Here is a 24483-nt window from a genome sequence, read left to right on the forward strand (position 1 = left end):
AAGCTAAACAGATGGTATTTTTCTAGCCACAGACCTTCAGTTGTTACTCAGCAGTATCTAGCCGCTATGAATGGATCAGAAAAATTAGAAAGGATTTCCAGTATTTCTCACTCCAAGCCAAGGGTATGTGATAAGGGCTTGGTCACTCCGTGCCTTGCTTGATGGAGTCACCCTCTCTACCAGTGAGCATGGATAACGCTAGACTGCACCAACTCAGGAAGATGGAGCCCTTGTATCTTGTGTGAATATTCTGGCTGCAGTTTGGAGGATGGATTCAAGGAAACAAGACTGGAGGAAAGAAAAGCCCAGTGAGGAGGTTGCTAAAATAATAGTTGACCCCAAACCAGGATGGGGAAGATGGAGGGAGTTAAGACATATTTAGCAGGTAAATTCCCTAAGATATGATGACTGCTAAATATGGAGGGGTGTGGGGGTTTGGGGAGTCGAAAATAACTGTCAGGTCTTGAGTCCAATACTTCTTAGAAAAAATTCTGAAATTTGAGTCTGAACACCTCCTAGGACAGAGATTCTCTACCTCACAACTACTGGCATCTGGGACCAGATTATTTATGGGTGTAGAAAAGCTGTTCCATGCATTGCAGAGTATTTAGCAGCATCTCTGGCCTCTCCTCACTAGATCACAGTAGCACCCACAATGCCCTTGAACAATACCAGTTGTGGCACTCAGAAAATGCCTCCAAGCATTGCCAGAATCACCTGAAAGGGTATCACTGCAGGGATAGATCCCTATATTACTCACAAGTACTGCCAGACCCACTGCTTGTCTCAAGGTAGGCCTCAGCAAGACTTCAAATCCTGGCTCTTCTAGTGAACAGCTGTGTGTCCTTGGAGAAGTCACTTCAATACTCTGAGCCTTAATTTCCTCATCCCCAAATGGAAGATAATAATCCCTACCTCACATGATCATCAACGGAGGTGGTTCCCAATGGATTAAGTAGGTAAATAAAGAAAGCAGGACCTCCATACCTTCACAGATGGAGTTGTGAGCGATGAATCCAACCTGGCATCTGCACTTGTAGCTTCCCAAGGTGTTGATACACTCAGCATGCCCTTGGCAGACCCCACTGGAGAGGCATTCATTGATGTCTGAGGAGCAGTGGAGGAGAGTGAGCAGACACAAGATGGTGTGTCTAAGGTAAGAGGCACACGTACCCAGCTCAAGAGAGGTCACTGTCCCCCAGAGACCCATGCCTGAGAGCATTACCTGTGCAGATGAAACGACCTGGATTTCCCAGGATCCAGTCATTTCCAGTGGGAGAAGAGAAACCAGGCAAACAGCTGCACTTGTACCTCCCCAAAATGTTTTCACAGACTGAGTTGGGACCACATGGTGGGGGGCTTTGAGAACACTCATCTATATCTGGATCCAGAAAGAGGTGGAGTTACAAAATTGCCTTATCTTGTGTAGCACATTGTTTTTCAAGATAACAGAAGTGATGTCTGCCATGCTGTATGCCCTTCATTCTATGTGTATTTGTAGTCCATCCAGCAAGCAGTGGAGTCTGTATCCACTCCCCCCCTTGTATCTGAGCATGATGGGACTATGAGGGTGGTAACACTAAGTCATAAAGATACCATGCACTTCCTCCTTGTTCTCTCGGAACTTGGCCACCATACTGTGAGGAAGCCCAACCAGCCATGAGAAAACAACTTATGAGAAGAAGAATCAGAGCTCCAGCCCTCAGCCCTGAGGGCAGACAGCCCAAGGCCAGCACCAGCTGAGCAGCCATGTGAGTGTGTTCTCTTTCAAGTGGATCCTCCAGCCCCCACTTGAGCCAACTCAGCTGACACTGCATGGAACAGAGACAAGCCACGTCACCAAACTCAACCAAAATGACAGATATATCCATGAGCGAAATAAACGATTGCCCTTGTTTGGATGTACTAAGTTGGCGGGTGTTCTGCTACTCAGCAGTAGATTAAAAAGAAGCAGCTTAAAAAGAACTTAAAAAGCCCAGAGAGCAATTTACTCAGTGGAAGGCCCATAAAATTGTGCAGTCGTGGTACGGTGGGGTGGTCCAGCCCCAAGTCTCCTTCAGCCCTGCTCTGCCAAGTCATCCTAAACCCTGGTAACATCCATGGCATGCAAATACAGCTTCAAGGTGAGTCTCTTATAGCCTCTCCCAGAAAACTGGGCCTCTCCTACACAGAAATCTGGAGTTGCCACTGTACATCAGGATCAAACCTCAGGAATGTTCGTTCCACCTTTCTGTGAAGTAGTAAAACATTAGGAACAAGTGATAAAGGCTGATTAAATCTGGGGTTGACATAAAGAATAAGGTATGTGTTCCTTCGTTCCACAAATATCACCTGACTACTCACTAGATATCAGGCACCACACAGGATAAAGTGGATGAAATCCTTGCTGTGGGATACATACTTTGCTAGATGGGGAATGTTGATTTGAATCCAAAGTTTGAAACAAAGGCCCATCAGGACTACTGAAGCTTACTGAATAACCCATAAATTGTAACTCCAAAATAAAGAAGGTTTGGGGGCTCCAAGGGAACTACAACAATAGAAACGAATTATCTTCTTCAGAGCCCAGCAAACTAGCTTGTGAGGCAAATTCAGTCCACTGCCTGTTTGTATAAATAGTTTTATTGGTACAGCCACATCACTCATTTATTGGGAAAAAGCCGTATCATATATGGCTGCTTTCCCACTACAACTGGGGTATTAAAGTTTCTGAGACAGATCCTATGGCTTGCAACCTCCACAATATTTACTATTTGGTCCCTGGCATAAAAAAGTTGGCTTGGACTGCTGGTTATATTCAAGGTGACAGTCAGATATTGACTGTTGAGGGGAGAATCAAGATCTAAAAGGAAGAAATGCAGATAAAGAACCTCACTCCTTCTAGGAACTATTTCAATTCATACGACTTATGTTAGTGATACTTCTTGCATATGCCCATAGCATACGTGACTGCATTTAATTTTCCCAAAATCCTTTGATGTAGTTATTATTCTATAGTCACTCTACAGATGGGAACATTGAGGCTTAGAGAGGGTAAATACCTTCCCCCAACAGCTTACAACTAGATGACATGATTCAGAGATTGCTGTTAGATTCTGCAAGATGTGGGTTTGGAGGCCAGTTCAACCACATGACCATGAATGCATCATTTTGGGGCTCCAAGCAGTTTCCTCATCTGTACACCGGAGATTATCATGATGCCTGCACTCAGTTTCATGTAAAAATACACATGGAGAGACACCTGGGTGGCCCTGTGATTGAGCGCCTTGCTTTGGCCCAGGGCGAGAACGTGGATTACCTGGATCTAGTCCCACATCGGGCTCCCTGCATGGTTTCTGCTTTTCCCTCTGTCTATGTCTATGCCTCTCTCTCTCTCTCTCTCTGTGTGTGTGTGTGTGTGTGTGTGCGTGTGTCATGAATAAATAAATGAAATCTTAAAAAAAAAAATGCACAGAGAGCCCTCCACAGGGGACCAGGTACTCAGTGAATGTTAGAAAATTTTGTTTTCTGCATGGAGAGGCAATGAAAAGGAGTTCTCCCAAAATGAAAGCAGCCGCTATTTCTGCATATAAACAAATAGCATGGTTTTTACTTTTATTTCCATCCTAATGCCAGCTCCGAATCATTGGAAGTTTTAGAGCAGGAATTGTTATCATTATAGAAAAAGAAAGGAAAAAATGGTCAGGGAAGGAGAGAGGGAGTAAATAATGTTTGGGAGAAAAGAAAGAGTACCTACATCCACTACCCCACCAGCTTCCACCCGTTTTCCTACAAAATGCTGGAGGGTTTCAAGGTTGCATGTACTCACCTATGCATGTCACTCCTGGGCCCTTAAATTGCTTCACTCCATTGCTGGGTAGAAAACCTCGTTTGCAAGTGCAGTAGTAACTATCTGGAGTGTCAGTGCATTTTGCATAAGCTGGGCACGTGGTGGTATCTGCACACTCATTCACATCTGGGCAGCACAGAAGGAAGAGTCAGGTTAGAGCCCCAGGGTGGGTTTCCAGAGGAGCCAGCATGAGAGAGTAAAGGGGACTGTTGTAGGCTGAACTATCTCTGGAAGACCCAAGCCTTGGTCCCTGGGAATGTAACCTTATTTGGAAATAGGGTCTTTGTAGATATAATTAAGACCTCCATGAGGATGTGTAGGAGGCCCTTACTGTGATAAGAGATGTAGGATGTCCCTTAATCTGATATGATGACGATTCTTAAGAAAGGGAAAAGAGGCACATGGACAGCTCAAGGACAACAGCACCTGGTGACAGAGGCAGAGACTGGAGTCATGTGGCTAAAACCAAGGAACACCAAGGATTTCTGGCCACACCAGGACAAACTCTCCCAAGAGGCTTCAGAGAAAGCATGGCCCTGCAGACACCTTAATTTCAGATTTCTGGGCCCCAGAATGGCGAAGGAATAGAATTCCCCTTGTTTTAAGCCCTCTGTTTGGTGGCAACTGGTTATAGCAGCTCTGAGATACTGCTCAATGCTGTCAGGGACCTTGGAGACTCTACACCCCTGCTGCTCCAAGAGTACTTCATGGGCCAGGAGCGCCAGCACTGCCTGGGAGTTGGTGGCAATGTAACCTGTCAGGCCCCTCCCCAGAACTGATCAATCAGAATCTGCATTTTTACAAGGCCCTGGGTGATCTGTGTGCACAGGAAAGTGTGAAATGCAGTGACGTGGACACCTGCTACTCCAAAGTGTTCCTCAGACCAACAGTGTCTGCCTCCCCTGGGTCCCAGGTCTGGTAAAAGCAAATGCTGACTCTGCTGGTCAAGAAAGAGGCCTGAGATTCTGTGTTTCTCACAAGTCCCTGAATGAATCTGATGCTGCTGGTCCATGGACCACGCCATGGTCATGAGACCTCTAGATAGAAGAGTCTGAGACTCAAAATTTCAGCCTTTGAAGCACAGAAGACCCAGGTTCAAAACAAAAACAAAACAAAAACCTTCTAGCAGCAAACCATCAAGCAGAGAACAGCAGTTCTTCCTCAGACCGACATCCCCTACTTCCTTGTAGTAACATGACTTCCAGTTAAAGACTGCATTCTCTGTGTGTCCTGCAGCTAGGTGTGGCCCCATGGCTAAGTTCTGCCCAATGGGCATGCACAGAAGTGATATGCACACTGTTTGGCCATGCTCTTAATGAGAATAAATATCTTCTCTACTTCCCCTATCCTCTTCCCCCTTGGCTGAAACATGAACAGAGGAGGCTGATCTATCCTTCACAATGAGAATACTGGCTTGGAAAACCACATACTGAGGGATAGAGAGGCAACAAGTGGAAGGCACCTGGGAGCTGGGATGATCTGGGCAGCCCTGTCACCCTGTTCCATCTACAGTTAGGAGATTTATGAAAAGAATCAATGCCCAGAAATCAGTGGCATTTCTATACACTAACAATGAGACTGAAGAAAGAGAAATTAAGGAGTCAATCCCATTTACAATTGCACCCAAAAGCATAAGATACCTAGGAATAAACCTAACCAAAGAGGTAAAGGATCTATGCCCTAAAAACTATAGAACACTTCTGAAAGAAATTGAGGAAGACACAAAGAGATGGAAAAATACTCCATGCTCATGGATTGGAAGAATTAATATTGTGAAAATGTCAATGTTACCCGGGGAAATTTACACGTTTAATGCAATCCCTATCAAAATACCATGGACTTTCTACAGAGAGTTGGAACAAATCATCTTAAGATTTGTGTGGAATCAAAAAAGACCCTGAATACCCAGAGGAATTTTAAAAAAGAAAACCATAGCTGGGGGCATCACAATGCCAGATTTCAGGTTGTACTACAAAGCTGTGGTCATCAAGACAGTGTGGTACTGGCACAAAAACAGACACATAGATCAATGGAACAGAATAGAGAACCCAGAAATGGACCCTCAACTTTATGGTCAACTAATATTCGACAAAGCGGGAAAGACTATCCACTGGAAAAAAGACAGTCTCTTCAATAAATGGTGCTGGGAAAATTGGACATCCACATGCAGAAGAATGAAACTAGACCACTCTCTTTCACAATACACAAAGATAAACTCAAAATGGATGAAAGATCTAAATGTGAGACAAGATTCCATCAAAATCCTAGAGGAGAACACAGGCAACACCCTTTTTGAACTCAGCCACAGTAACTTCTTGCAAGATACATCCACGAAGGCAAAAGAAACAAAAGCAAAAATGAACTATTGGGACTTCATCAAGATTAAAAGCTTCTGCACAGCAAAGGATACAGTCAACAAAACTGAAAGACAACCTACAGAATGGGAGAAGATATTTGCAAATGACGTATCAGATAAAGGGCTAGTTTCCAAGATTAATAAAGAACTTATTAAACTCAACACCAAAGAAACAAACAATCCAATCATGAAATGGGCAAAAGACATGAACAGAAATCTCACAGAGGAAGACATAGACATGGCCAACATGCACATGGGAAAATGCTCCGCATCACTTGCCATCAGGGAAATACAAATCAAAACCACAATGAGATCCCACCTCACACCAGTGAGAATGGGGAAGATTAACAAGGCAGGAAACCACAAATGTTGGAGAGGATGTGGAGAAAGGGGAACCCTCCTGCACTGTTGGTGGGAATGTGAGCTGGTGCAGCCACTCTGGAAAACTGTGTGGAGGTTCCTCAAAGAGTTAAAAATAGATCTGCCCTACGACCCAGCAATTGCACTGCTGGGGATTTACCCCAAAGATACAGATGCAATGAAATGCCGGGACACCTGCACCCCAATGTTTATAGCAGCAATGTCCACAATAGCCAAACTGTGGAAGGAGCCTCGGTGTCCATCGAAAGATGAATGGATAAAGAAGATGTGGCTTATGTATACAATGGAATATTCCTCAGCCATTAGAAACGACAAATACCCACCATTTGCTTCGACGTGGATGGAACTGGAGGGTATTATGCTGAGTGAAGTAAGTCAATCGGAGAAGGACAAACATTATATGGTCTCATTCATTTGGGGAATATAAATAATAGTGAATAATAATAATAGTGAAAGGGAATAAAGGGGAAAGGAAAAGAAATGGGTAGGAAATATCAGAAAGGGAGACAGAACATGAAGACCCCTAACTCTGGGAAACGAACTAGGGGTGGTGGAAGGGGAGGAGGGCGGGGGGTGAGGGAGACTGGGTGACGGGCACTTAAGGGGGCACTTGACGGGCTGAGCACTGGGTGTTATTCTATATGTTGGCAAATTGAACAGCAATAAAAAATAAATTTATAAAAAAGCTGCAAATACAGAGAAATGAGCACAGAAAAAAAAAAGAATGTCCTTCTAAGAGCTAAATTTCTAAGTTGTTGTTTGGTTTCTGTGGAAACAGTCAAAACAACATCCTAGCCAGTCCAGCTCTGGGACAAGTGATTGCACCTCCCTGGACCTCGGTTTGCCTGTTTAGTCCTCACCCTCACATCCAGGGGGTCCACAGGCCCTGTTGGTTCTCTGTCCAAGAAGCATTTGGCATCTACCTGCTTTTCTCTATCACCACGGCTATGCTTGGTACAGATCCTCCTCTGGATTCTGCATCCCTAAATCCTCCATTGTCCACTGCAACCTCTTCTCCATATAGTAGCCATCTCTGAACACGTATTTGATCATCTACCCCTACTGCTGCCTACAGTGCTGCCTGTTGCACTCAGAATTCAAATCCAAATCACTTAACAGGACCCACAAAGCCCCAGGGACCAGACCCAACCACATCTTTAAGCCTCGTTTCCTATTACTCTCAATGTCCAGGACTTCCCACTGCAGGGCCTTTGCTCGTGCTCTTCCCTTTGCCTCTGCTCATCTGGCAAGCTCCTATTCACTCCTCAGGTCTTGCCTTAGTATCTTTCCCCCAAAACAAGCCTCCCCTGACACCTCGAAATCTACATGCGCTCCTTCTTTATGACAGTTATCTTAAATATAGTTGCTTTTTTGTATCATTAGCTTTTTAATGATCATTTTCCCCACCACACCAAACCCAGATTGATTCCATTGTGAAGGGACACAAGGAGATGCTTACTTTGGCAGGTGAAGTTTGAGGAGCCTCCTGGATTGGGACGAAAGCCCTTATTGCATCTACAGCTGTAGGAGCCCAGGGTATTGATGCAGACAGAATTGGGACCACATGGTGATGGATCTTGGGAGCATTCATCAATATCTGCAAAGAACTTGAAAATATCAAACAACCCAGAAGAACCAAGAGATATGTCTTTCCGAGGATGTTCAGCAAACCCTCATTTCACCTCTACATTTGACTTCTTGGTCTGTGAAGCTTAGCTGTCCATTGCTTGGTATAAAGCCAAGAGAGCAGGTACAAAAGTAGCTCCCAGGGCTGTTGGTGCAAGTTGCATTGGAAAGGGCACATGTGAGAACACCTGGATGGCTCAGCAGTTGAGCATCTGCTTTTGGCTCAGGTCATGAACCTGGGGTCCTGGGACCAAGTCCCACTCAGACTTCACCTAGGGAGCCTGCTTCTCCTTTGCCTGCCTCTCTCTCCATGTCTCTGTGTCTATCATGAACGAATAAATAAAATCTTTTTAAAAAGGAAGGGCACAAGTGAAGGCACTCATCAATATCTGTAGGGTAGAGAATGGGCATGAGGCAGGTGGCTAGCAATCCTACAAAAGTCAAAAGTCAATCCTACAAAAGTCACATTTCCAAGGCATGGAGTTGTCCCTAAGACATGGTGTCCCAAGCAAGGACATTTCCCAGAAATCTCTGCAACTACATGGGGCCACATGACTGGTTTTCACTTAGAGAAGGGGAGCAAGTACAACATTTGTCACTTCTGGGCCAAGGTGGTACAAAGTGGGTGTCCCTTCTCTCTCTTTTCTCACCACTGGCTGAACCAGCGATTCCAATGTCAGAAGTGATATAGAAACCAACAGATGTGAGGAAAATGGATCCCTTATCACCATGTGGAGAAAAGCTGCCCACTGGCCAGGTATGTCTATATTGGATGGCAATGAGAGTCAGAAATTCTTTTATGTTAAGCTAATGATTCTCAACTGAGGGAGGCTTGCCCCCTGTACCCCTGCCAGGGGACAAGGACAATATCTGTAGACATCTTTGGTTGTTTGACTGGGCCAGGGTTAGAGGGTGTACTACTGTGATCTAGTGGGTAGAAACCACAGATACTGCCAAATATCCTATAGCGCCCAGGACAGCCCTCCACCACACAGAGCTATCTAGCGCAGAGAATCACTGGGGAAGGGAGGGAAAACTGAGTGAGAAGTCATCAGAGAGGGAGAAAAGCCATGGGAGACTCTTAACTCTGGGAAACAACCTGAGGGCTGCTGGATGGGAGGTGGGTGGCAGGATGGGGTAATTGGGTGATAGGCATTAAGGAGGGCACCTCATGTGATGAGCACTAGGTGTTATTATACACAAGTGACATATGTAACACTACATCTGAAACTAAGATGTACTATATGTTGGCTAATTGAATTTGAATATGAAAAAGGGGATCCCTGGGTGGCTCAGTGTTTGGCGCCTGCCTTGGCCCAGGGCACGATCCTGGAATCCCAGAATCGAGTCCCGCGTCAGGCTTTTGGCTTGAAGCTTGCTTCTCCTTTTGCCTGTGTCTCTGCCTCTCTCTCTCTCTCTCTCTCTCTCTCTCTCTCTCTCTCTCTCTCTCTGTCTATCATGAATAAATAAATAAAATATATTTTAAAAAAGGAATTGTCTAGCTCAAAATGTCAATAGCAGCAAAGTTGAGGAAACCTGGTGTATTAATGCAAGTTGATGCCAGGTCACTGTGACAATAAGGAGTTACCTCTCCCTCTGGGTGGAGGGGGGGGTTCTGAGCCATAGAGGATATATGTAATAGAATGTCCTGGGGAAAAAAATCAGGAGGGAAGTAAGAGCAAAAATTTTCATATTCCTATATCAGCTCACAAAACAGGATAAAACCGGCAAAATCCACTAACCGCCTGCTCAATATGCACTGGGCTTTACCATGGAGGGTTGGAAGAATTCCTTATGATATGAGTATAGACTAATTTGGAGATCTCAAAGGACAGAAGAATGATCCACAGTTAAGGTACAGGGAAGTGGTTTTCCTCCTGGTATCACAGAAAACATCTCTAACCAAAGAGTGCCTGTCCTTTAATAGTGAGCTCTCCACTTACAGACTCATTTAAACATCCAGGAGGTGAACTCTCATCAGAAATAGCACAAATGGGAGGTGCCTGGGTGGCTCAGTCAGTTAAGCACCTGCCTTCAGCCCAGGTCATGATCCCAGGGTTTGGAATAAAGCGCCTGCTTCTTCCTCTCTCCTCTGCCCCTCCCCCAAGCTCATGTCCTCTCTCTCTTTCTCTCTCTCTCAAATAAATAAAATATTCTTTTTAAAAAAGAAATAGCACAAATGGAGTTCATATTTTGCATATGGAGCTGGACTAGGTGCATGGTTTTCCAAACTGTATTGACCGAGAAAACCTCCCTTCATGCAAAGTGAAACTTGTTGAGTAGGTAAAACAAATAAAAGCGGTGATAATTGGACTGGAATGGGGTCCTGAAAAAATGTCTATGAGCCCAGAGTGCTCTATTAATTTATATAAGGTCCCTTTCAAATGTGCCTCTCTATTGTCCTGCCTCTAACAATGTCAGCAGCTGGTGAAAATAATGAGTGAAAAGAAATAGAACATTTTTTAATGAAAAGAAGCATGCATTTCCCCTGGGGGGTCAAAGAACATAAGACATGTTCTGCAGTAGAGTAGATCCTCCAAAGATGGCCACCATCAATTCCTCCACTTCCTGTGTGCCCTTCTTGCTTCCCCAGTGAGATAGTGAGTTAATTCCCCCTTCCTTGGCATCTACGCTAGCCCCATGATTGTGACCAGGAGAATGAGGCAGAGGTAATGTTCTGTGACTTGTAAGCACAAGTCTTATAAGAACCCAGAGTTTCTCTGGGAAACGAACTAGGGGTGGTAGAAGGGGAGAAGGGCGGGGGGTGGGAGTGAATGGGTGACGGGCACTGGGGGTTATTCTGTATGTTAGTAAATTGAACACAAATAAAAAATAAATTAAAAAAAAAAAGAACCCAGAGTTTCTGCTTTCTTCCCCTTGTACATTCCCTTCCTGAAAACCAGCTTCCATGATCTGAGGAAGCCCAAGAAGCTATGAGGACGGGCCCATGAGGGAAACTGAGGGGCCCAGCTGATCTCCCAGCCAGAGACCAGCACCAACTACCAGTCATGTACACAAGGCCATTCTGGACCGGGCAACCATCCCAGGGCCCCCAGAAAACCCAAGTGGTCAGCCAACAGAATCATGAGTAAGCACAAAGCAGTGGGAAGCCACTATATTTCAAGGTAGTTTGATAGCCATTGAAAATTCTCAGGATGGCTGAGAGCATTACCTGTACATATGAAATCTTCTGGTTTCTCAGGAGTCCAAACAGCAGGCGAAAAGTACCCAGGCAGGCAGGAACAATTATATTTTCCCAGGATGTTGGTACAGACAGAGTTGAGGCCACAAATAGTTGAGTTCCTGGCACATTCATCCACATCTAAGCAGAAAAGTGATCTAAGTCAAAAGGATGAAGGATGCCGAGGCCTATGGCAGTGCATAGCCCCACCTTGCCTCAAGCCAGTGAGTCTCTTGGGATCTGCTCACATCCTCTTAAACACTATTGAAAGGAAGTGCAAAGAGACATGTCTGTGACCCACACAAATCTCCAGATGAGGCTCTCTACAGCTCTGGAAAAAAACCAAGCTCTTCATTAGAACACGGCAGACATCAAGAGTCTGGTCCCACCTAAGCTCACCTAGCTCACCTTTCTGTTCTAATCCCATAGTCATTTCTGATCCAGATCACTGACTACTGGTAGGTTCATGAAGTCTCCTTCTCTGCTCCCTCAGGCCTGAACCCACTTGCCCCACTCTGTCCTTAATACATCTCAATTCCTTTCCAAGGAATCACTACATCATCAGTAATAATAATTGAGAGGCGTCTAACTGGAGGCATAGAGAGCATGGACAGGTTGGGCTCAAAGCCTGGCTCTGTGCCTGTTCATTGTGTGTTCCAGGGGGCCGTGGACTCAGTTAGGTCTCCCCAAATTCATATGGCAAAGCCCTAACACTCAGTGGGATGGTGTTTGGACATGGGCCCTTGTAAGATGATTGGATTAAGATGAGATCTGATAATAGGATTAGTGCCCTTAAAAGAAGAAAAGGGAAGTTTTCAGGCTTCTTAGGCCTGGGAAGAGGCTCAAGAACCAGACATCTCCCCAGACTGTCTTGAGTCAGAATCTGGGAATTTGGAGATTAAGTCCATGCTGGCCCTATGCAAGCCCCCATGCTGGGTTGCTGGACATTGCAGCCTCATTTGGAGGCTGAAATTGCATGATGGTTAGAGCACAGGGTGTGAAGTCACACTCAGCACAGTATAGATTATGATTCCCCTATTTCCTGTCTATTTAACTGTGGAAGAGTTTCTCCACCCCAATGGAGACTCAATTTCCTCATCTGTAAAATGGGTATAAAATACACTGACACCATCAGGTTGTTGGGAAGACAATGGGTACAAGAATGGAAAAGCTTAACGCTTTCTGGGATCCAGTCTCCAGGCCTCTGTACCTGCTGTTTTCTCCTCCTGGAACACCGATCACCAGAAATCAAATGTCTCACTCCCCCATGCCCTTTATATCTTTTCTCAAATACCAGCTTCCCAGCATGGCCTTTCCTTACCACTCTATTAAAAATAGACCCTCACCTCAAGCTCTCCCTATGCAGCTCCTGCCTTATTTATCTTTATTTCCTTCAAGTATTCTTGGCACATGATATGTTCATGTATTTATGTTGCCATATATCTACCCAACACTAGGTGATGAGTTCCAGGAGAACAAATAGTTTGTACTCTGTTATTTACTGCTGCATCCACCATCTCTAGAATCGTGCCTGGTGTATACTAGGTACTCAGGAAGTATTTGTTGAATGAGTGAGTGAATGAATGAATGAATGAGGGATTATTGACATTGGCTTGGCAGGTGAGGGCTGTAAGCTTGGCTAAGACTCATCCTAATCCCTCCCATACCACAGCTGTCTTGGCAAACAGACTTGGACCTCGTTTGCCAACAGACTCCTTCCACCTACCTCCACATATCTCTCCTGAACCCAGGAGGCGTTCCTTTCCACCACTAGATTCAAATCCTACATTGCAGACACAAGAGTAGCTTCCAGGACTGTTGTGGCAAGTGGCATGCTCTGGGCAAGTTCTGGGATCAGCACATTCATCCACATCTGATCAATGGAAATGAAAACCCAAGTCAAAAAGGTGTTTCCCCACACCTTGAATCTAGCTGGCCTATGACTTTCACTGAACAATAGAATGCAGCAGAAATGATGTGGTGTCACTGCTATTCAACATAGTACTAGAAGTCCTAGCCTCAGCAATCAGGCAACAAAAAGAAATAAAAGGCATCCAGATTGGCAAAGAAGTCAAGCTCTCCCTCTTCACAGATGACATGATGCTATACATAGAAAACCCAAAAGACTCCACCCCAAGGTTGCTGGAACTCATACAGCAATTCAGCAGTGTGGCAGGATACAAAATCAATGCCCAGAAATCAGTGGCATTTCTATACACTAACAATGAGACTGAAGAAAGAGAAATTAAGGAGTCAATCCCATTTACAATTGCACCCAAAAGCATAAGATACCTAGGAATAAACCTAACCAAAGAGGTAAAGGATCTATACCCTAAAAACTATAGAACACTTCTGAAAGAAATTGAGGAAGACACAAAGAGATGGAAAAATATTCCATGCTCATGGATTGGAAGAATTAATATTGTGAAAATGTCAATGTTACCCGGGGAAATTTACACGTTTAATGCAATCCCTATCAAAATACCATGGACTTTCTACAGAGAGTTGGAACAAATCATCTTAAGATTTGTGTGGAATCAAAAAAGACCCCGAATAGCCAAGGGAATATTAAAAAAGAAAACCATATCTGGGGGCATCACAATGCCAGATTTCAGGTTGTACTACAAAGCTGTGGTCATCAAGACAGTGTGGTACTGGCACAAAAACAGACACATAGATCAATGGAACAGAATAGAGAATCCAGAAGTGGACCCTCAACTTTATGGTGAACTAATATTCAAAAAAGCGGGAAAGACTATCCACTGGAAAAAAGACAGTCTCTTCAATAAATGGTGCTGGGAAAATTGGACATCCACATGCAGAAGAATGAAACTAGACCATTCTCTTACACCATACACAAAGATAAACTCAAAATGGATGAAAGATCTAAATGTGAGACAAGACCCCATCAAAATCCTAGAGGAGAACACAGGCAACACCTTTTTTGAACTCAGCCACAGTAACTTCTCGCAAGATACATCCATGAAGGCAAGAGAAACAAAAGCAAAAATGAATTATTGGGACTTCATCAAGATTAAAAGCTTCTGCACAGCAAAAGAAAGTCCACAAAAAAAAAAAGAAAGAAAGTCCACAAAACTGAAAGACAACCTACAGAATGGGAGAAGATATTCGCAAATGACCTATCAGATAAAGGGCAAGTATCTAAGATCTATAAATAACTTATTAAACTCAACACCAAAGAAACAAACAATCCAATCATGAAATGGGCAAAAGACATGAACAGAAATCTCACAGAGGAAGACATAGACATGGCCAACAAGCACATGGGAAAATGCTCCGCATCACTGGCCATCAGGGAAATACAAATCAAAACCACAATGAGATCCCACCTCACACCAGTAAGAATGGGGAAAATTAACAATGCAGGAAACAACAAATGTTGGAGAGGATGTGGAGAAAGGGGAACCCTCTTGCACTGTTGGTGGGAATGTGAGCTGGTGCAGCCACTCTAAAAAACTGTGTAGAGGTTCCTCAAAAAGTTAAAAAAGGATCTGCCCTACGATCCAGCAATTGCACTACTGGGGATTTACCCCAAAGATACAGATGCAGTGAAACGCCCGGACACCTGCACCCCGATGTTTATAGCAGCAATGTCCACAATAGCCAAACTGTGGAAGGAGCCTCAGTGTCCCTCGAAAGATGAATGGATAAAGAAGATGTGGTCTATGTACACAATGGAATATTACTCAGCCATTAGAAATGACAAATACCCACCATTTGCTTCAATGTGGATGGACCTGGAAGGTATTATGCTGAGTGAAGTAAGTCAATCAGAAAAGGACAAACATTATATGGTCTCATTCATTTGGGGAATATAAAAAATAGTGAAAAAGAATAAAGGGGAAAGGAGAGAAAATGAATGGGAAATATCAGAAAGGGAGACAGAACATGAAAGACTCCTAACTCTGGGAAATGAACTAGGGGTGGGGGAAGAGGAGGTGGCCAGGGGGTGGGGGTGACTGGGTGACGGGCACTGAGGTGGGCACTTGACGGGCTGAGCACTGGGTGTTATTCTATATGTTGGCAAATTGAACACCAATAAAAAATAAGTTTATAAAAAAAAGAAAATATCAGTGAGGGTGACAAAACATGAGAGACACCTAACTCTGGGAAATGAACAAGGGGTAATGGAAGGGGAGGTGGGTGGGGGGTTAGGGTGACTGGGTGATGGGCACTGAGGGGGGCACTTGGCAGGATGAGCACTGGGTGTTATGCTATATGTTGGCAAATTGAACTCCAATAAAGAAATTTTTTTAAAGAAATGATGTGATGTCAGTTCCAAAATTAGATTTCTAGAGATTTATTTGCTTCAGCTCATTTTTATCATTCATAATGGTATTGATGGATCATCCCTGATAACCCCCTTCATGGGAGGTCGCCGGCTGAGATGAAACACGCTGACCCATAGCTGACCACAGATATATGAACAAGCACATGAGAGACCCAAGGAACTGACCAGCAAAGCCCAACCTAAACTTCCAATGCACAGAATAGAAAGCTAAATAGATGGTATTTGTTTCTAGCCACTGACTTTCAGGGTAACTTGTTACTCAGCAGTACCTAACCGCTATAAATGGATCAGAAAAATTAGAAAGGATTTCCAATATCTCTCACTCCAAGCCAAGGGCATGTGATAAGGACTTGATCACTCCATGACTTGCTTGATGGAGTCACCCTCTGTACCAATGAGCATGGAGAATAGTAGTACTGCACCAGAATCAGGAAGATGGAGCGCTTGCATCTTGTGAAAATATTCTGGCTGCAGTTTGAAGGATGAATTCAAAAGGACAAGACTAAAGGAAGAGAAAGCCCAGTGCGGAGGTTGCTAAAGTAGTAGTTGAGCCTGAACCAAGATGGGGAAGAATGGAGAGTTTTAAGACATATTTAGCAGGGAAATTCCCTAAGATATGATGACTGATTTAATATAGAGATGGGAGTGGGGGTAAAGAGTCGAGGGTAACTCTTAAGACTTGAGTCCAATACTTTTAGGAAAAAATTCCTGAGATTGAATCTGAGCAACTCCTAGGACAGAGTTTCTCTACCTCAAAACTACTGGCATCTGGGCCCAGATTATTTTTGGGCGTAGAAAAGCTACTCCATGCATTACAGGGTATTTAGCAGTATCTCTGGCCTCTCCTCACTAGATCACAGTAGCACCCATAATGCCCCTTGAATACCACCATTATGACACTCAAAATGCCTCCAGACATTGCCAGAAACCCTTAAGAGGATATAACTGCCAGGACAAAGCCATTCATTACACTCAAGTACTGCCTGACCCACTGCTTGTCTCATTGTAGGCCTTCAGCAGGACTTCAAATCCTGGTTCTTCTAGTGAACAGCTGTGTGTCCTTGGAGAAGTCACTTCAATACTCTGAGCCTTAATTTCCTCATCCCCAAATGGAAGATCATAATCCCTACCTCACATGATCAAGTGAGGTGGTTCTTAATGGATTAAGTAGGTTCTTAATGGATTAATAACCCAAAGAAAAGCAGGACCTCCATACCTTTACAAATGGAGTTGTGAGAAATGAATCCAACCTGGCATCTGCACTTGTAGCTTCCCAAGGTGTTGATACACTCAGCATGCTCTTGGCAGACCCCACTGGAGAGGCATTCATTGATGTCTGAGGAGCAGTGGAGGAGAGTGAGCAGACCAAAGATAGTGTGTCTAAGGTGAGAAGCACACGTACCCAACGCAAGTGGTCACTGTCCACCAGAGACCCATGCCTGAGAGCATTACCTGTGCAGATGAAACGACCTGGATTTCCTGAGATCCAGTTATTTCCAGTGGGAGAAGAGAAACCAGGCAAACAGTTGCACTTGTACCTCCCCAGAAGGTTTTCACAGACTGAGTTGGGACCACATGGTGGGGGGCTTTGAGAACACTCATCTATATCTGGACCCAGAAAGAATTGGAATTACAAAATTCTCTTAAACTGTGCAGCACATTGTATTTTCAAAGATGGCAGAAATGATGTCTGCTCTGCTGTATGCCCTTCATTCTATGTGAATTTTTTCTTTTGGGAAAAAATTGTGAAGTTTGAGTCTGAGCATCTCCTACTACAGAGCATCTCTACCTCAGAACTACTGGTATCTGGGACCAGATTAGTTTGGGGTGTAGGGAAGCTATTCCGTGCATTTCAGGGTGTTTAGCAGCATCTCTAGCCTCTCCTCACTAGAACAGAGAGCACCCACAAGCCCCCTTGAATACGACCAGTTATGGCAATTAAAATGCCTCCAGACATTGCCAGCATCCCTTGAGAGAATATGACTGCAAAGACAAGCCCTTCATTACTCTCCAGTACAGCCTGACCCACTACCTGTCTCTTAGTAGGTCCTCGGCAGTACTTCAAATCCTGGCTATTCTACTGAACAGCTGTGTGTCCTTGGGGAAGTTACTTCAATACTCTGAGCCTTAATTTCCTCATCCCCAAACTGAAGATCATAATCCCTACTTCACATGATCATCAACGGAGGTGGTTCTCAATGGATTAGGTAGGTAAATAAAGAAAAGCAGGACCTCCATACCTTTACAAATGGAGTTGTGAGCGATGAATCCAACCTGGCATCTGCACTTGTAGCTTCCCGAGGTGTTGATACACTCAGCATGCTCTTGGCAGACCCCACTGGAGAGGCATTCATTGATGTCTGAGGAGCAGTGGAGGAGAGTGAACAGACCAAAGATGATGTGTCTAAGGTGAGAGGCACACGTACCCAGCTCAAGAGAGGTCACTGTCCCCCAGAGACCCATGCCTGAGAGCATTACCTGTGCAGATGAAACGACCTGGATTTCCCAGGATCCAGTCATTTCCAGTGGGAGAAGAGAAACCAGGCCAACAGCTGCACTTGTACCTCCCCAGAAGGTTTCTGCAGACTGAGTTGGGACCACATGGTGGGGGGCTTTGAGAACACTCATCTATATCTGGATCCAGAAAGAGGTGGAGTTACAAAATTGCCTTATCTTGTGTAGCACATTGTTTTTCAAGATAACAGAAGTGATGTCTGCCATGCTGTATGCCCTTCATTCTATGTGTATTTGTAGTCCATCCAGCAAGCAGTGGAGTCTGTATCCACTCCCCTTGTATCTGAGCATGATGGGACTATGAGGGTGGTAACACTAAGTCATAAAGATACCATGCACTTCCTCCTTGTTCTCTCGGAACTTGGCCACCATACTGTGAGGAAGCCCAACCAGCCATGAGAAAACAACTTATGAGAAGAAGAACCAGAGCTCCAGCCCTCAGCCCTGAGGGCAGACAGCCCAAGGCCAGCACCAGCTGAGCAGCCATGTGAGTGTGTTCTCTTTCAAGTGGATCCTCCAGCCCCCACTTGAGCCAACTCAGCTGACACTGCATGGAACAGAGACAAGCCACATCACCAAACTCAACCAAAATGACAGATATATCCATGAGCAAAATAAACGATTGCCCTTGTTTGGATGTACTAAGTTGGCGGGTGTTCTGCTACTCAGCAGTAGATTAAAAAGAAGCAGCTTAAAAAAACTTTAAAAGCCCAGAGAGCAATTTACTCAGTGGAAGGCCCATAAAATTGTGCAGTCGTAGTACAGTGGGGTGGTCCAGCCCCAAGTCTCCTTCAGCCCTGCTCTGCCAAGTCATCCTAAACCCTTGCAACATCCATGGCATGCAAATACAGCTTCAAGGCGAGTCTCTTATAGCCTCTCCCAGAAAACTGGGCCTCTCCTACACAGAAATCTGGAGCTGCCACTGTACATCAGGATCAAACCTCAGGAATATTTGTTCCACCTTTCTGTGAAGTAGTAAAACATTAGGAACAAGTGATAAAGGCTGATTAAATCTGGGGTTGACATAAAGAATAAGGTATGTGTTCCTTCGTTCCACAAATATCACCTGACTACTCACTAGATATCAGGCACCACACAGGATAAAGTGGATGAAATCCTTGCTGTGGGATACATACTTTGCTAGATGGGGAATGTTGATTTGAATCCAAAGTTTAAAACCAGGGCCCATCAGGACTACTGAAGCTTACTGAATAACCCATAAATTGTAACTCCAAAATAAAGAAGGTTTGGGGGCTCCAAGGGAACTACAACAATAGAAACCAATTATCTTCTTCAGAGCCCAGCAAACTATAGCTTGTGAGGCAAATTCAGTCCACTGCCTGTTTGTATAAATAAAGTTTTATTGGGACAAAGCCACATCATTCATTTGTATATCATCTATGGCTGCTTTCCCACTACAACTGGGGTATTAAAGTTTCTGAGACAGATCCTATGGCTTGCAACCTCCACAATATTTACTATTTGGTCCCTGGGATAAAAAAGTTGGCTTGGACTGCTGGTTATATTCAGAGGTGACAGTCATATATTGACTGTTGAGGGGAGAATCAAGATCTAAAAGGAAGAAATGCAGATAAAGAACCTCACTCCTTGGGATCCCTGGGTGGCGCAGCGGTTTAGCGCCTGCCTTTGGCCCAGGGCGCGATCCTGGAGACCCGGGATCGAATCCCACGTCGGGCTCCCGGTGCATGGAGCCTGCTTCTCCCTCTACCTGTGTCTCTACCTCTCTCTCCGTGACTATCATAAATAAATTTAAAAAAAAACAAAAAAACAAAAAAAAATAACCTCACTCCTTCTAGGAACTATTTCAATTCATACGACTTATGTTAGTGATACTTCTTGCATATGCCCATAGCATACGTGACTGCATTTAATTTTCCCAAAATCCTTTGATGTAGTTATTATTCTATAGTCACTCTACAGATGGGAACATTGAGGCTTAGAGAGGGTAAATACCTTCCCCCAACAGCTTACAACTAGATGACATGATTCAGAGATTGCTGTTAGATTCTGCAAGATGTGGGTTTGGAGGCCAGTTCAACCACATGACCATGAATGCATCATTTTGGGGTTCCAAGCAGTTTCCTCATCTGTACATTAGAGATTATCACAAACCTGACTCAGTTTCATGTAAAAATGCGCTGAGAGCCCTCCACAGGGGACCAGGTATTCAGTGAATGTTAGAAATTCTTGTTTTCTGCATGGAGAGGCAATGAAAAGGAGTTCTCCCAAAATGAAAACAGCCGCTATTTCTGGACATAAACAAATAGCATGGTTTTTACTTTTATTTCCATGCTAACACCAGCTCCGAATCATTGGAAGTTTTAGTGAGCAGGAATTGTGGTCATTATAGAAAAAGAAAGGAAAACAATGGTCAGAGAGGGAGAGAGGGTGCAAATAATATTTGAGGGAAAAGAAAGAATACCTACATGCACTACCCCACCAGCTTCCACCCGATTTTCCTACAAAATGCTGAAGGGTTACGAGGTTGCATGTACTCACCTATGCATGTCACTCCTGGGCCCTTAAATTGTTCCATTCCATTGCTGGATAGAAAACCTCGTTTGCAAGTGCAGTAGTAACTATCTGGAGTGTCAGTGCATTTTGCATAAGCTGGGCACGTGGTGGTATCTGCACACTCGTTCACATCTGGGCAGCACAGAAGCAAGAAGTCAGGTTAGAGCCCGAGTGGGATTCCAGAGGAGCCAGCATGAGAGAGTAAAGGAGACTGTTGTAGGCTCTACTACCTCTGGAAGACCTAAGCCCTGGTCCCTGGGAATGTAAACTTTTTTGGAAATAGAGTCTTTGTAGATGTAATTAAGACCTCCATGAGGATGAGTAGGATCCTTAAACTGATATTATTGGCATCCCTATAAGAAAAGAGGCATATGGACAGCTCAGGGTCAACACCACCTGGTGACAGAAGCAGAGACTGGAGTCATGTGGCTACAAACCAAGGAACACCAAGGATTTCTCGCCACACCAGGATAAACTCTCCCAAGAGGCTTCAGAGAAAGCATGGCCCTGCAGACACCTTAATTTCAGATTTCTGGGCCCCAGAATGGCGAAGGAATAGAATTCCCCTTGTTTTAAGCCCTCTGTTTGGTGGCAACTGGTTATAGCAGCTCTGAGATACTGCTCAATGCTGTCAGGGACCTTGGAGACTCTACACCCCTGCTGCTCCAAGAGTACTTCATGGGCCAGGAGCGCCAGCACTGCCTGGGAGTTGGTGGCAATGCAACCTGTCAGGCCCCTCCCCAGAACTGATCAATCAGAATCTGCATTTTTACAAGGCCCTGGGTGATCTGTGTGCACAGGAAAGTGTGAAATGCAGTGACGTGGACACCTGCTACTCCAAAGTGTTCCTCAGACCAACAGTGTCTGCCTCCCCTGGGTCCCAGGTCTGGAAAAAGCAAATGCTGACTCTGCTGGTCAAAAAAGAGGCCTGAGATTCTGTGTTTCTCACAAGTCCCTGAATGAATCTGATGCTGCTGGTCCATGGACCACGCTGGGCATGAGACCTCTAGATAGAAGAGTCTGAGACTCAAAATTTCAGCCTTTGAAGCACAGAAGACCCAGGTTCAAAACAAAAACAAAACAAAAACCTTCAGCAGCAAACCATCAAGCAGAGAACAGCAGTTCTTCCCCAGACCCACGTCCCCTACTTCCTTGTAGTAACATGACTTCCAGTTAAAGACTGCATTCTCTGTGTGTCCTGCAGCTAGGTGTGGCCCGGTGGCTAAGTTCAGCATGCACAGAAGTGATATGCACACTGTTTGGCCATACCCTTAATGACAAAAGGCATCTTCTCCTCTTCCCCTTTCCTCTTCCCCTTGGCTGAAACATGGACAGAGGAGGCTGATCTATCCCTCACCATGGGGATAATGGCCTGGAAAACCACATGCTGAGGGATGGAGAGGCAACAAGTGGAGGGCACCTGGAATCTGTGATGATCTGGGCAGCCCTGTCACCCTGTTCCATCTACAGTTTGGAGATTTATGAGAAGACTGTCCTTCTAAGAGCTAAATTTCTAAGTTGTTGTTTGGTTTCTGTGGAAACAGCCAAAACAACATTCTAGCCAGTCCAGCTCTGGGACAAGTGATTGCACCTCCCTGGACCTCAGTTTGCCTGTTTAGTCCTCACCCTCACATCCAGGGGGTCCACAGGCCCTGTTGGTTCTCTGTCCAAAGAGCATTTGGCATCTACCTGCTTTTCTCTATCACCACGGCTATGCTTGGTACAGATCCTCCTCTGGATTCTGCATCCCTAAATCCTCCATTGTCCACTGCGATCTCTTCTCCACATAGTAGCCATCTCTGAACACATATTTGATCATCTACCCCTACCGCTGCCTACAGTGCTGCCTGCTGCACTCATAATTCAAATCCAAATCACTTAACAGGACCCACAAAGCCCCAGGGGCCAGACCCAACCACATCTTTAAGCCTCGTTTCCTATTACTCTCAATGTCCAGGACTTCCCACTGCAGGGCCTTTGCTCGTGCTCTTCCCTTTGCCTCTGCTCATCTGGCAAGCTCCTATTCACTCCTCAGGTCTTGCTTTAGTATCATATCCTCATAAAAGCCTCCCCTGACTCCTCGAAAGCTACACGTGCTCCTTCTTTCTGACACTTATAGTTGCTCAATTATTTGTATGATTAGCTTTTTAGTTATTATTTCCTCTGCCACACTGTGAGCTCCAGAAAGAGAAAGAGAAAGCCAGAGGTGGAGGCAGGCTTCTAGGTGCCTGGGAAGAGTCTTATTTGATACTACCATTCCTGTGGTTGTCACAATAATGACCCTTCCAAAGATGACCACATCCTAATCCCTGGAACCTACGAATATGCTATGCCTGTGGCAAGAGAGCCTTAAGGTTTCAGATGGAATTAAGATAGCAACCAACTGATCCCGAGCTGAACAGATTAATCTGGAGGTTATTCTGGATTATCCAGTTGGGTCCAAGGTAATCACAAAGGTCCTTATAAATGGAAGATGGAGCCAGGAGAGGCAAAATGACACCCTTTGAGAAAGACCTGACCAGTTAATGCTGGCTTTGAAGATGGAGGAGGAAGGACACAAGGCAAGGAATTCAGGTGACCTCTAGAGGCTGGAAAAAGTGAAAAGACAGATTATCCTATAGAACCTCCAGAAAGGGACCCCTGGGTGGCTCAGTGGTTGAGCATCTGCCTTTGGCTCAGAGGGTGATCTTGGTCCAGTGATCAAGTCCCGCATCAGGCTTCATGTGAGGAGCCTGCTTCTCCCTCTGTCTATGTCTCTGCCTCTCTCTCTTTCATGAATGAATAAATAAAATCTTTTAAAAAATAAAAAGAACCTCCAGAAAGGAACACAGCCCTGCTAACACCTTGATTTTAGCCCAGTGGGACCCACTTTGGACTTCTGATCTCCTCCAGACCCATAAGGTAATGTTTTTGTTGTTTGAAGCCACCAAGTTTGTGATAATTTGCTAGAACAACCATAGGAAACTAATACAATTACCATTACACAGATGTGAACAATTGAGGTTCAGTGAGGTTAAGTAACTTGACCAAAGACACACAGCTGGTGAGTGGCAGCTCCAAGCCTGTTGAAACCTGAAGTGAGCAGTTTTCATGAGTGCTACCCAAGAAGAGGTAGATCTGGCCAGAAATGGAATCAATTTTCAGGTAATTTCTAAAACAATTCTTTGTAAAAACTTTTGTAATTGATTAAGTCTGTAATTGATTAAGCCCTGATGGACTCTGAGCTCCTGAAGTCAAGGACTTATGTCTGTGTCATTCACTGCTGTGTGCTAAATGCATACACAGTGCCCAGTACACATTTGGTGCTCAGTAATAGCTGAAAAACTAAAAATTAGAACAAAGAGCAGAGGGAGGTGAGTGAGCTATGATGGTACTTGGGGCAGAGGAAACAGCAAGTGCATGAAGGGCTCAGGGGCAGGACCACGCCTGGAGATGTGGTGGAGTTACAGGGGGGCCAGTGTGGTTGGAGCAGAGTGGGCAGGGGGGAAAGGGAGGCCTGGACATGGCCAGATCGTGTTAGATCTCCTTGACTGCTGGCATACCTCAGCTTTCTATCAGAGAACAATGGGTGCCATGGGAGAGTCTGAACACAGGCAGGACACAATAGGACTGCGGTTTTAGCAGGATCCTGTGGCCCCTGGCCGGAAGATGAACTGCAGAGGGGCAGGAGCAGAATGACCAGGGAGGAGGCACCTGCACCTGTCCAGGTAGGCAAGGAGGGCAGAGGCAACCCCAGTGGGAAGAATGGA

At 44.9% G+C, this 24483-nt stretch overlaps 1 protein-coding gene across 1 annotated transcript in view; it reads right to left on the reverse strand.

The window, feature by feature from the left end:
• ADGRE1 (adhesion G protein-coupled receptor E1) overlaps positions 1 to 24483 on the reverse strand; it is a 60809-nt gene that overhangs the window by 26074 nt on the left and 10252 nt on the right. Inside the window, 11 exon segments of the mRNA NM_001038668.1 lie at positions 988 to 1107; positions 1226 to 1381; positions 3809 to 3955; positions 8026 to 8163; positions 11365 to 11514; positions 13100 to 13246; positions 16902 to 17021; positions 17138 to 17293; positions 17926 to 18045; positions 18164 to 18319; positions 20720 to 20866. Coding sequence (NP_001033757.1) covers positions 988 to 1107; positions 1226 to 1381; positions 3809 to 3955; positions 8026 to 8163; positions 11365 to 11514; positions 13100 to 13246; positions 16902 to 17021; positions 17138 to 17293; positions 17926 to 18045; positions 18164 to 18319; positions 20720 to 20866 — 1557 coding nt within the window.

Source organism: Canis lupus, chromosome 20 (assembly GCF_011100685.1).
Source record: "Canis lupus familiaris isolate Mischka breed German Shepherd chromosome 20, alternate assembly UU_Cfam_GSD_1.0, whole genome shotgun sequence".
NCBI classification, from domain to species: domain Eukaryota; kingdom Metazoa; phylum Chordata; class Mammalia; order Carnivora; family Canidae; genus Canis; species Canis lupus.